The 14,392-nt window shown below is 39.4% G+C and overlaps 1 protein-coding gene across 1 annotated transcript in view; it reads left to right on the top strand.

Annotated features, from left to right (window-relative positions):
- Positions 1-12,007, top strand: part of LOC121285323 (ATP synthase F(0) complex subunit C3, mitochondrial-like) — a 32,150-nt gene extending 20,143 nt beyond the window's left edge. Inside the window, exons 5-6 of the mRNA XM_041201795.1 lie at positions 5,598-5,800; positions 11,751-12,007. Of these exons, the coding sequence (XP_041057729.1) occupies positions 5,598-5,800; positions 11,751-11,865 (318 nt within the window). The 3' untranslated portion in view covers positions 11,866-12,007. The remainder of the gene's footprint in view (positions 1-5,597; positions 5,801-11,750) is intronic.
- The last annotated feature ends 2,385 nt before the right edge of the window (positions 12,008-14,392 follow it).

The raw sequence follows: 14,392 nt of genomic DNA, 5'->3' as shown, positions 1-14,392 counted from the left end.
CTGTGCAAGCTGTTATGTATCCAAGAGTTATCCAAACATAGCAGATCACTGTCTGAGACTGAATCAGATCATTAGCTACCTTGCCTTCCTGTATGACCCCAAACGGAGCTTTCATTCCATATCCCCTTCACCACTAAGACTGCCTACTTAATCTCTGTAACATCACCCATCTCTGCCATACCGTAGCTCATCTGTTGCTAAAACCTTTATCCATGACTTTGTTATCTCTAGAATGGACTATTTCAATGCTTCCTTGGTTGGCTCTCATTTTACACCCTCTGTAAACTGGAGCTCATCTGCCTGTATCCAAACTTGTGCCAAATTCCATTTACTCATTACTGCTGTGCTCACTGACCAACATTGGCACCAGGTCTGGCAGCTCCTTGATTTTTAAAATTCTCATTCATGTTTTCAAATCCATCCACTGCCTAGCCCCTCCTTATCTCCATATCTCCTTCATCCCTACCACCCTCAGATCTGTGCGCCTCTTGCACACCCCCAATTTTGATTGCTCCACCATCAGCAGCCATATCTTTAGCTAACTAGGCCCAAAGCAATGAAATTTCCTCCCTAAACTTCTCTACCTCTGTTTAAGATACTCCTTTAAAAACTACACCTTTAACCAAGCTTTTTATCACTGTCCTAATATCTCCTTAAGTGGCTTGATCAAGCTCCAGTGAAGCTCTTCAGGACGTTTTACTATGTCAAGGATGCTGTGTAAATGCAAGTTGTGGCTGCGACCTTTGCTCCTTAAGAGTATTTACTGAGATCAGGAATTCCGTACAATCTGGTATCAGCAAAAGTTCAGGGTGATCAACTATCCCTGAATCTCAGGGTTTGTGTGAGAATTTCCCCTGCTGTCCAGCATCCTGGGACTCCATTTGTGCCGGATTCCTCTGGGCAGTCACTGAGGAGACGGCTCAAAGCCTCCTGGTCTGTGTGTGTTTGGATCCAGGCAGCAGGCCCAGGTTGGGGGGTGGGGGTGCAGTGGCAGAGTGCGGGTGGTGTCCAGGGTCCTGGAGGCAGGCCTGAGTTGGTGGGTGGGTGGGGGATATTGTGTTGGGGGGAAGAGAGGGGGAGGGGGCTTGGGAAGAGGGGCTTCTGAGGAACAGGGGGTAGTTGGAGAGAGGGTCTTCTGTGTGTGTCTGTTAGAGAAGTGAGTTGAGCAGAAGTGTGTGCTACATTAATGGAGTCGAGAGAAAGCAAAGTGAAGTATTTTATTTGTGGAATGTTGCCAGGATATAGTTTTGTTTTTGGGCAACTCTTTTGGACCTCCTCAAGCCTGTAGACACGGTATACTTTGTTTCTCCGACCCCACCCCGGTGAAGCTGCTGGATTTTTATAAACTCAACTTAGTTAACTTAACCCTCAGAACTCACCTGGTTAATCGTGTTATTTAGTGATGGAAAACTGTAATCCTTACCCAGTGTGGCCTTTGTATGATCCTAATCCTACACAAACATGGTTGACCCCTTAACTATCTAATAAATTTAGTAACGTTCAGCTGACTGCAACCAGTTTCAAGAAGACCCACCACCTCCAAGCAGCAAACACTGACCAATAAATTCCAGCCTTGCCAGTGACATGATCTGCCCACAATGAATTTTAAAAAGTACTCTAGGAGATTAAACCTGCATAGCACCAACCAGCATAGCTGCAGTATACAATGTGCCATAAAATTCTTTTAATTTTAAGAATTTTCAGTCTAGACCAAGTATGATTTCTGAAACAATACAAGTTAGTTATTGGACAGGAAATCCTTTTATGTTTACAAAAATTTTATCCACTTATTTTAGTTTTTGAACAGGGCATTGCATTTCAGAAGAGTGAACAGAAAATTAGTGCTTTTTGTTGTATTGAATCCTCAGTGCTAATGAAATTACTCAATTTGAAGATGGACTCAGATTTCAATGGTTGAGAGTTCATCTGGAATAATGGAATGTAGGCTGTAGGATTACTAGACAACAGATGTATCTGAAGAAACTGAGTTGTCAAATTTAGTGTGAAATAAATTTTACTTGCTATACTTGTACACAAATATTTGAAGGTAACAAGTGGCCTGTTAACACTAGAAGCTTCCTGTGTGAGAAAATACACAGATTGCCAGTAGAATTATGTACTAACCCTTTGGACCAGATACATTCTTGGCATGAGTGAAGAAACCAACATAAATTGAATTACTTGGTTTATTCTGCACCTATGGGAACATTAATATTTCTCAACTCAGATTCTTAACTCCCTTATAAAGTTTTATGTTGCCTGCAAATTGATTCTTTTATTTCAGAAGTTTAATAAAACAGGAAAAGCTTCAAAATTTGGTCCTCAAGAACTTTAATGTAATTTAATGTTTGTCTTTTTTAATTTCCCTTTTCCAAAGCTTTTGCTGACATGCCTATATTCCAGGTATTTATTGCATGTCCTCTGATAATGCTGCCCTATAACCTGACACTAGAATGGGCTAGTTCAAATTGAGCTTACACCTCTCTCAGCCGACGAATCTCTTCCACTGGTTCAAAATGCATTTCATGACTACCAAAACCTAAATTAGGGTGCTCAAGATATGGCATGCAAGATCTTTTGATCAAGCCTACAAAGTCCTTTTCTTTTTTGTGGCCTTTCATGCAAAGCCAATTATAATCTCAGTTTCGGAAGGAAGTTTGGAAGTTGGAGGTTGATCCCTACTTCTGATTTCGATTAGGCATAGTATTTTTAAACTGGCATGAATCAGCCTATAGCAGTCTTAGGAACTGAAATGCAGCTTTCTCTACCTAACCTTTAAAATTTGAATGATAAAATCTTCAGGTAAGTCTGAAAGCACAGAGACTGTGATCCAGTTACCCACTTTATTCATCCTTTAATCTCACACCCCAAAGGCAACTGACCAAAGAGTCAGTTCCAACTCCTAATGTTAGCAGACTTAACTAATTTTGCCCTAAATGAAAGAGAGAGTCCCAAAAGATAATTTTGCAAACTTCATATTTGTCACAGGTGAGATTAGTACTTTGAACTAGCATCTCCTTCATAGCTTTCATATAGTTACTACCTTTAAGGAGCGGAAAATTTAATTAAGTTGAGTAGCATTGTAAATAGCAAGTGTTCAAAATTATCATGAAGCGGTTATCAGCTAATATGGCACCAAATCTGTTCAGCAAAGATATAATAGTTAAATTCTTCAAGTATTGAAAGTTTATGTATGGGGGGGAGAAAGAGTTCAAAGTTTCCATTTAATTGATTTCTCCCCTCCTGATATTTACAATAATGATTCACAAAAATCACAGTTACACGAAGCATGATTCATTTCTTTCTATCAGTAGTGGTAATTAATTTCAAAATAGTGTTGAGTTTTAAATCCCTCAAAACATGCTAGTTCTTTACAATCCTTCAGTCTGCAATACTGGTTAACTGTGAAGGAACATTTTAATACTGTGGAATGTAAATATTTGTTTAGATAGGGAACCAGTGTTTCATAGTGTTCAAAAAGAGTTGTTCATTGGTTTAGAGCAGTTCTAATGACCTGTCCTCCCAGCTAAACTTATTGTGTTTGGTACAGTGGTTAAACTTTTGAATTTGTGAACGAGAATTGAATTTGGAAAACAAAAGCAGCATCACCACGTGCGTTGGTGAATGTGTGAAACAACAATGGCAGACAGAAAGTAATGATGAGACAGGCTGATAGGTTATATCTCTACCTGTAGAGCAAATAACAATAACAGACACTGGTATTAGTGCTTGAGCATTTTAATATTAATCAATGCCTTAATAAAAATATTTCACCTGCATGCACATCCTGTCCAAACTACTGCAATTCTAATGTCACATTTCTACCATGCTTCTTGAGTCAACCTTTATCCATTTTTTAAAAAAATCCTTTGTGCACATTTCTAATAATGCCATGTAAAATTATAATGTATAATTACACAGATTGACAGCTTGGTGGATTTGTACTCAGATTGTTAATGCGCTCAAGATATCCTACTCTGGAAATTTTCTAAACATAGGACCTGCATTTTGGTTTTTCACCAGCTATATTTCCAATACAAACAATATTTGACTTCTAGCAAAATCTTATATGTTACCCTATGATGGAGGTAGTTATCCTCTTGTTTGTATGCCACCCTATCGATGGTTTAAAAATTAGATTTTACTCTCTCTCTCCCTCTGCACCTCTGTATCTCTCTTGCCTCATTACCACAGTCTGTGACCCAAAATAAGTATAGCTTGAGTGCACTCCCAGTGATACCTCTGGAAGCAAAGTTGACTTTTACTTTAATGATCAAGAAATAACGTTCTTTGGTTTAATCTTTAATGCAAAGGTACTGACATTTAGCAAGATATCAAGGCCTTAGAGAGGATACGGAGGAAGTTTACTAAGATATCATTGGGAATGAGGGACAACAACAATTTACATAGCAACTTTAATGTAATGAGGCTTTTCACAGTAGTATTATTAAACAAAATATGATACAGAGCCACAAAAGGCGATATTAGGTCAAATGACAAAAAGCTTGTTCAGAGGTGAGTTTTCTGCAGTGTTTTAATGAGAAAAGTGAGGTGAAGTGGAGGGAGGGAATTCCAGAACTTGGAGCCTCAGCAACTGAAGGCACAGCCATAATGGTGGAGCAATTAAAATTGGGAATACACAAGAGACCAGAATTGGATGAATGCAGATTTTTCAGAGGGTTGTTGGGCAAGAGGAGAATACAGAGATAGGGAGGTGCGAGGCCAAGGAAGGATTTGAAAACAAGGACAAGAATTTTAAAATCGAGGGGCTGCTTGACAAGGAGCCATTGTAGGTCAGCGAGCACAGAGATGATAGGGGAACAGAACTTTCTGTGAGTTAAGACATGGGCAGCAGAGTTGGATGACTTTAAATTTATGGAGAATAGGATGTGGGAGACTAAACAGGAATGCATTGGAATAGTAAAGTCTAGAGGTAGCAAAGGCATGAATGAGGCTTTTAGCAGCAGATGAGGTGAGACGGGGCAAAGTCGGGCAATTTTATGGATGTGGAAATAGGTGGTCTTAGTGACGGCACCAATGAGAGGTTGGAAGCTCATCTTTGGAACATATGTGACACTAAGTCTTAGACTATTGCCAGTGAGCAGGATTAGCTAGGGGACGGAGTTTGGAGTAGGGACCAAAAACAATGGCTTCAGTCTTTCCAACATTTAAATGAAGACATTTTTGCTCATCTAGTACTGGATGTCGGATAAGCAATAAGATAATTTAACAAGTGAAGGGGTCAAGAGAGGTGATGGTGATGTAGAGCTGAGTGTCATCCATGTACATGTGAAAAGTAAGGCCGAGCTTTTGGCTGACGGGCAGAATGTAGATGAGAAATAGAAAGGGGGCCAAGGATAGATCCATTGGGGACATAATAGTGCAGGATCAGTAAGAGAAGCCATTAGCAATTGGATAAGAATGAAACTAGAGCCTCAGTAATGTGAAGAGATTGGGAAAATGTTGCGATTAAGTGTTCCTCAAAAATCATAAGTGTGATATTGATAGCAAGCGCATGTCACATGTATAAGTTTCAAAGTATTAGTCACATGCAAAAACATTGTTTTTGTAAATACTTATTTCTGAATTAATTCTAGGGGAACACAACACTTTTGAGAAGGACCCAGGGCAAGAATTCGTTTGTTCAAGAAGTGCTCAGAGAGTTCCAGACGAGTGCTACAAGGCAGGATATTGACACCGCTGCAAAGTTTATTGGTGCTGGAGCTGCCACAGTCGGAGTGGCTGGTTCTGGGGCTGGAATTGGAACAGTTTTTGGTAGTCTTATTATTGGCTATGCCAGGTAATCTGAACAAAATGCTCAGCCTATTCAGAAAATTCTCATGAAAATAGCCTGCACTGTAATAGGGCCTTCATGCACAATGACAAAGTAGTTATGCTGTAGAAATCGCCCTTTTCCTACTTTTTCATTTACTCCTGAAGGTGTTGACTCCTTGCTAGGGTACAGTGAGCCACAAGGGGCATTGCAGCAGATCCTTCCATCGACCAACTTTGACACAACAGCATTTTTCACAGAAGCAGCTGGATGGTTGTGATTTCCCCCCTCCCCCTTTCCGAACCCAAAGATGCTGAGACCAGTTATACTTTTGTACTGTGCCAACTGAAATTATCTGCAAAATATATCAAATACTCTATTTCTCTGGAAAAACTGAGTTTTTCCAGGTAATTCTGTTGTTGTTTTTGTTTTGGATTTCCAGCATCCGCAGTTTTTTTGTTTTTAACTCTAGTTCTCTTACTGTTAAACTCATCTTCTTGCACTGATTCTTACAACCCTTCTTTCCCAGAGCCTCAAAACTATAGTAGCCCTTACCTCCCTTCTCCTCCCTTTCCTCTTACAATCTTCAGGTTTTTGAAAACTTCAGATAGGTATCGCCCAATTGCTGCTACTAAATTTACCTACTCTTCTTTCTTAGTCTTAGTGATCGTGGATTATGTGGATATCATTGAATCCAGGGAAAAGTGCTGGTATGTCAGACAGGAAATACAGAAACTAAAAAAATAGAAATTGAAGATACTGAAAGCAATTTACAGCAGCTGAGGTAAAAAGAAACTACAGATTGAAACCTACAAATAAATTACAGTAATGTAGGAAGCGATAAGGTGAAAGTCATTTTCAGAAGGGTTGATTTCAGTTGTAATATACATTGGTAGTGTATCCAGTCATTTTCTTCCACAGCTATTTGCTTTCCAAATTCTGTTGCCTCCTTAATTATGGTTTTAAGAACCGGGGAGTGTGATGATTATAAAAAGAAGTGCACCATAATATTTGTGCTGCCAGTTATTAAATGAAATAGACATCAATGTTTTATAAATTATCATGGCCAGTTTGTGAACCAACTGTCTGATGACAGAATACTTGAAAAAAACTTTTTGGCAGAGAAACAGACAAAGAGTTTCTAGATCAAGTAGTGAAATCACCCAGGGGCTTAAGTCAGTATATCACTTTGAGCACGATAGTTATGCTACTGTGAAAGCTATCCTGCTTTATATAAGTGCACATTTTTTGCCCCCCTCATTTCAGTTATTTGTTTCTTGGAGGTATGTGTTAAATTCGTTTTAAATTGCTATGAATAGATTTTTCAGCCAAATCTATCCTTTAAAATTCTGAGCAGTGATATGATTAAACAATCAGTGCAATGCACTTTACCTCTTCCCAAAAACACTTTTCATTTTTAAAATATTCTCTGCACTATATCTCCTTTTTTACATTCTGTGCATAATCGCTGTTGCATGAAGCCATTGTGGTGTTGTCCCTTTTACCCATGTTCTCCAGATCAGTTCGTTCCCTTTTCTCCACCTCTGCCACTCTTGCCAGCTCCTGCCAACCATACACTCCAGTGGCTCCCTGTTCCCCTAATTCTTTCACTCTGCCAGCCCAGGCACTCATCCATGCAGAACAGGTGTATAGCTTCTCTATTTCCATTTGAAGCATTCTTATCCACATCCTTTGTGGCACATGTTGCACATTATATCCGGGTAGTCACCCAAACCTCTGAAATCTCTTCAAATGATGTATTACTTGTCTGACCTGCTCCCATGCAATAAATTTCTCTTAGCCTTCTATCATCATCCCCTATCATCAGCCCATGCCATTTTTTTAATGAACTTCAAGTTTCTCTGCATCACCCTACAAATTTTACACATACTTGGGCACAAGGTCTTCCTATTCGCAGCTTCACTTTGAAGGAGTGCATCAATATCCTGGGCCTGACCAAAACCTGACTTGCGATGAATCATATGAAGATCATTGCTCTTGGTTTTACGTTCTATCACATCTACTCAGATCATAGTAATGGCTTGGCACTGATGTCCAGGACATACCTTGGCTTATCTTTGACTTCTGTCCATATCCAAATACTATCTCCTCTATCGCTTATCCCACCTCTGCTGAAAAATCTTCCTTATCACCACCTCAATTTCTTGCGCAGTGATTCTCTGCACTGTTTTCCCTTGATCCTTCTACTGAGCAACTTCATTCTAAGCATCTTCAATCTCCACTGCACTAGCCTTTACTCAACTTTCTTGACCTGCTTACTTCCCTCAGTCTTGTGCTCATATTGACTTCCTCCACCCATACATGGACATCCTTGGATCATATTAGGCTTTGAGGCCCCTGAATCATCTTGTTGCTGATAGTGTCCCCTCCAATAGTCCTTGTTTGCTTTCTTCTACACAGCTCCTCATCTTTCTTACACCCCTCCACCCCTGCATCCTGATGACCCCACTAAACAAATGCTATCGAGTTACCTTATACACTTCCCTTCTCCCTGCTTGTCAAAGACCTTTAAGTTTACCTGGTTTATGGCAGCTAGTACCATTTTAAAAGGCTTATTTAAAAGCCATTTTGAAGGCTTACCTTCCTTCAACTGAGCTGTCCTCAGCTGTAAGCCCTGGGAACATGCTGCACTACATGGGATTTTGCCCAACTTGAATTGGAACGTTGGGCGAGATAGAATCACCTGGATTTCCAGCTAAGTAATTTCGGGCAGAGTGGCAATCCGACTCAATTGCCACTCTTGTTGAAAGTTACAGCATGGGGTCATGTGCCAAACAACATGCCTTACTGCATGCTACTAAATCTAGCTCAGTCACCTTGAGCAATTATACTGCTCCTTCTCTGACCAAATATTCCTGGAGAATAGGAGTAGCTACAACTATTTCTTTCTAATCTCCTCTAAGACATTTAATGTGAGAAGATGAACAATTTTATTTCCAAAATCAGGGCAACCCATACAGTTGTCTGTCCTGTCTGCACCTTTTGGTATTTCTTCTTTGCTTCCTCCCCAGCCTATAGCCATTCCCAAATGTCCATGACCTGCCCCTTGATCCATTTCTGCTACTTGTATACTAACCTGTTACTATCTTCTAGTGCTGACACTGCTCCTTTAGAACTGCTGTTAATCCCCATCCCCCACCTTATCAAAAAGTCACTCAATTCCTTTATTTTTTAGTTAACACCTTATCACTAATCTTTCCTTTTCAGATGAATCCAAGATTGTATTATTTCCTTGTTTTACCACAGCTTGTTTTTTTCTCCTCAGCCTCCTAATTGTTTTCAGCACCATCAATGACCCCATTCTCCTCCAATGGTTTTCTTCGCTAGCCCACCTCTGTACCACTGCTTTCTCATGGTTCCAATTCAATATTATGTGACAAAGATACTAAATCTCTAATGATTTCTCTTCCTGTCCCAGTAAGATCATTTCTGAAGTTCTCAGTCCGCCTTGTGTTTTCCTTCTCCAGTTGCATGCTACTCCTCTGCACCATCATCCAAACCTAAAGTCAGTTTCCCTATGTATTCACCACTACCAACTTGATCTGCATGAATCATGTTTTTCTGGTTTAAAGCTGAAACCATCCCTCCAGTTTCCATCAGTACCTGTAAACCTCTGGACTAGACTCTACCAATCATCAGCTGCTATGTTACACTTAGTCCAGAGCTATACAAACATACAAACAAGGAGCAGGAGTAGGCCATTCAGCCCCTCTTGCCTGCTCTGCCATTTAATAAGATCATGGCTGACCCTAGATCTCTGTACCTCAGATCTCTGTAATCTCTCACCATTTAGATAATATTTTTATTTTTATTCTTTTATTCTTTTTATTTTTTATTTTACTCTTTTATTCTTCCTGCCAAAATGCCCTGCTATAACTTCTTTAATAATAGTTTCTAACATTTTCCCTACGACAGTAACCTGAAATCTGCATCCCACCTACCGCCAAAAACCTATTACCCCCCTTGCTTACCAAGAATCTATCCATCTTTACCTTAAAAATATTCAAAGACTCTGCTTCGACCACCTTTTCAGGAAGAGAGTTCCAAAGACTCATGACCCTCTGAGTGAAAGAATTTCACCTCATCTCTATTTTAAATGGGTGACCCCCTATTTTTAAACAGTGATCCCTACTTCTAGATTCTCCCACAAGAGGAAACATCCTTTCCACATCCACCCTGTCAAGACCTCTCAGGATCTTTATATGTTTCAATCAAGTCGCCTCTTACTCTTCTAAACTCCAGCAGATACAAGCCTAGTCTATCCAACCGTTCCTCACAAGACAACCCACCCATTCCAGGTATTAGTCTGGTAAACGTTCTCTGAATTGCTTTCAATGCATTTACATCCTTCCTCAAATAAGGTGACCAATACTGTACACAGTACTCCAAATGTGGTCTTGCGAGTGCCCTGTACAACTGAAGCATAATCTGCCTACTTTTGTATTCCATTCCCCTCACAATAAATGATACCATTCTATTAGCTTTTCTAATTACTTACTGTACTTGCATACTAGCCTTTTGTGATTCATGCACTAGGACACCCCGATCCCTCTCTACCTCAGATCTCTGTAATCTCTCACCATTTAGATAATATGCTTCTCTTTTATTCTTCCTGCCAAAATGCCCTGCTATAACTTGTTTAATAATAGCTTCTAACATTTTCCCTATGACAGTTGTTAAGCTAACTGAAGTCTAAGCATCCTGCTTGACCCTGAATTGAACAACTTCCCCTAAATCTGATCCATGACCAAGATGGTTTTATTTCACCAGTAAAACATTCCTTAATTCATGGCTGTGATAGTTTTAAAGCTCTCCATGCTGGCCTGCCAGCCTCCACAAACAGAATCTTATCCAGAACAATGAAGCGTGCATCATTTTTCCCCCATCATCAACTCCTTGCCAAGTTCCACAGGCTTTCTGTGCCCCAGCACATTGATAAACATGTTTCACATATTTTCCTCATTTTAAGACCCTTTAAAGAACTTTTATCATCTTTCTTCTGTACTGTCCCAATGTACACTCTTTTCATTTCCCTTTTCACTCAACTAATGGTGGTTATTTTTTCAGTCACTACGTCCTCATCCTCTAGTTCCCTCCCTAAATTCCTCTGGCCTCCACCCTGTCTTTTCAAAACCCTTCCCTTTGACCATGTTTTTGATGTCCCTCTTCATTTTTCCTTTCTTCCCTCTCAGGCTCAATAACCAACTTTTTCTTCCTTCACTCATGTTGTTTTCTAGAGGAGGAATGCTATAATAATGTAAATTTTTAAAATAGATGTGCACCAGATTTGCATCTCGTGTTTCAGTGAAACCTATTTTCATCTGTTGACTTCAAATTCTTAAGTAATTGTATGGTTTTGCATGTAACTTCCTAGAAATGTTTTATTTCATGGTGTTTAAATCATTTTAAAGATATGTTATATATATTTTTCGTATCATTCAAATTCGATTTGCTTCCTTTCCAGCCCTCCCATAATTAAATCAGTTCACCCACTTTCTTGAATACAAAGGCATATTTTACAGTTTAAGCAAAACATCTCTGCCTTAATTTATACATGGAATATAATAGTTTGCTTTTGGAGATCATCTGATAGAAAACCTTAGAGTTTATTTTCTAATTTTTAAGGTGTATTGTTTCCATTCTTTATGCAACATTCCTAAACCAAGAGGTTGCATGCTTCCACTTTATTTTTACTTATGTCCTTGTTTTGTTGTAATTTGAGCAAGAACAGCCTAAGGTTATTATGGAATACCTGAATTTGGGGACAGTCCTCATCTGGACTTTGTGTGAATAGATATCATGTCACCTTTGTGTGGTATATTTTTAATGCTGCAACCACCTGCAGCCAATAGCAAATAAACAATAGCTTTACCTTTTGCAAGTTGAGGGTATTAGATTAAGACTTCCAGGTACAAGGTTACAGTTTGGAATTTAATAATGCTTTGTTTTCTTATAGAAATCCTTCCCTGAAGCAGCAGTTATTCTCGTATGCTATCCTTGGATTTGCCCTGTCTGAAGCTATGGGACTCTTCTGTTTAATGGTTGCTTTCCTGATTTTGTTTGCTATGTAAAATTTTCTGATGAATAGCCTAATCAAGTACAAATGTAATTAGTATTTCACCATGGCTCCCACAAATATTTATGTTGGTGTCATGGAAATGTACATTTCCTAAGTCTGTTGTCAAATGTTCCAATAAATCCTAATTCAAATAATAATGTGTGATTATTTTAAGGCACACACTTTGCAGTTTAAGACTAAGTATACTAGTTACTATTGAATTGTGTAGCTGTGTAAAAATAATAAAACTGATTATCTGGAGTAAATTGAGGATTGTCTGTACAATAATCTAAACAGCAGTTAACATGGATTCAAAAAGGTAAGACCTGCCTGACCATCCTTGAATTTTTTTTGACTGAGTGAGATCCCAGGTGGACTGTGTGTAGTGTACCTAGACATTCAAAAGGCATTTGGCAAATGTCTACAGAAAAGGCTATTAAGATGTATCCTGAATTCCTACCACTTTACGTTTGAGAATGGATAAGAAATTGGGAAGGCTAGAAAATGACTAAGCTCTGAAGAAGTATCATATGGAAACGTTAACTCTGTTTCTCTCTCCACAGACACTGCCAGACCTGCTGAGTATTTCCAGCATTTTCTGTTTGTAAGTTAGGAAATGACGGATATGTTTTGGTGGAGCTTTGGGAGTGCTGAGTGGGGTTCCCCATGGATTGGTATTGGAACCACTATTATTTCTAATGTTCATCAATGTCTTGGACTTAGAAATTCAGTGCAAATTCGTCAAATATAAAACTAGGAGGGGCAGTTGATTATGATGGATCAGGAACTACTATAATTTGGACAAATATGTAAGTGGGCACAACAATGGCAGTTTACATTTAATGCAGAAAAAAACGCACATGGGAAGAAAAATGGATTGATAGTCCATCAATAGTATTGAAATCACTACAATGGAGGATGAGAAACCAAGGAGTTTTAATAAACTTAATGTTCCATGTGTTCAATTGTGGCAGAGCAGCAACCAACAAAGCAGAGTAAAACTACAATGGAGTTTTGGGCTGGATACCTAAAATAGAAAATGCAGGACTCACTAAGTCAGTCAGGCAGCTTGTATAGAGAGAAAAAGGGAGTTAACGTCTCATGTTGATGACTTAGCATTGAAACTGATCCTGAATATTAGATGCCTGAGTTATGAAGAAAGATTGAAGAAACCGACTTGAAGGAAGATGTATAATTGAGAGTTTGGAAAAAGGTTAGAAATTGATTTCTGAATTTCGAGGGCTTAGTTATGAAGAGTAATTGTCTATTTTTGGACAATATTCTCTGGAAGAGGACATGGAGAGATTTAAATTTTTCACAATTATGGATCATTTAAGTTTAGAAAGGTTCCTGTTGGCTCAAAGATTGGTGTTGACTTAGGTCAAGAGCATCAAAAGTAAGCAGCAAAAGGGGGAAAAATGCCTACCCCTTAATTATTTACCAATGCAGACAAAGGAAAACCTTTGGTTAATGATCCTAAAGAGTTCCTCTTCAATAAGAATTAAATTTGAAGTGGGAATGCATTATTCTGGGTCCCTAAATCTCTCATGCATGCTTCCTCCACCATAGTCTCCAACCAGCACAAGGTGGTCATGGACTCTGTTTGTCATTAGGATCCAGTCCAACCATTCAACTGCCTCTGCCAGATTCTTCCCTTCCCCACCTAGCCAAACTTCAAAGTTTCCTGCTGCCATAGTCCTGAATTCACCTCTCTCTCCAATCTTTGTGCTCATCTTATTGACATATTCCACCTCCTGCTGTCTTGACCCTATTCCTACCCAGCTGCTGACGACCCAACTTGCCTTCTTTGAACCCCAAGCTAGCTGATATTTTGAACTGTTCCCTTGAGTGTGGATCTCCTCTCCTTCAAATCTGTTATTACCTCCCTCAAAATCCATTCACAAACTCTGAGGAATTTGTTGGTGTAGTGCTACTCCACAGACTTGCACTGATTCACTGCAGATTGTTATTTGTGGCATTCTTCAATATCAATTTAAAATGCTGCAAGAAGGTAGTAGCCTGTAGCACTGCTTTCCCCTGGGAAATTGATGGAAGTCTGTAACGCTGGTAGAAGTGGCATGAAAAACTTTCTCCCCCCGACCCCCCCCCCCCACATCCTTGCAAGCTACTAACCCCTCCTAAGACCTCGAACATGTTGTCGTCTCCCAAATCTGTGTTCATCTTACCCAGAACTCCATATTTAAACCCCTCAATTCACATTTCTGTCCCACCACAATGTTGAAATGGTCCTAATCAAAGTTACAAACAACATCCTATGTGATTGTGATTATGGTGCATTAATCCCTTCTTATTCTGAATCTCTCTACAGTCCAGATGGCCACACCACTTCAACATTTCTCCTTTGCTTTTAGCTGAGTGCAACTGCTTTGTTTTACTTTTATTCATACAGTTGTAGCCCAAGAATTAAAAAAAAAATTCATGGGATGGGCCAGCATTTATTGCCCATTCCTAATTGTCCTTGAGAAGGTGCCAGTGAGGCATCTTGAACCACTGCAGTCCATCTGGTGTAAGTATACCCA

Source organism: Carcharodon carcharias, chromosome 12 (genome assembly GCF_017639515.1).
Source record: "Carcharodon carcharias isolate sCarCar2 chromosome 12, sCarCar2.pri, whole genome shotgun sequence".
NCBI classification, from domain to species: Eukaryota; Metazoa; Chordata; class Chondrichthyes; order Lamniformes; family Lamnidae; genus Carcharodon; species Carcharodon carcharias.
Note: the sequence above shows the minus strand (reverse complement) of the source record. Positions and strands in the feature narration are given on the sequence as shown.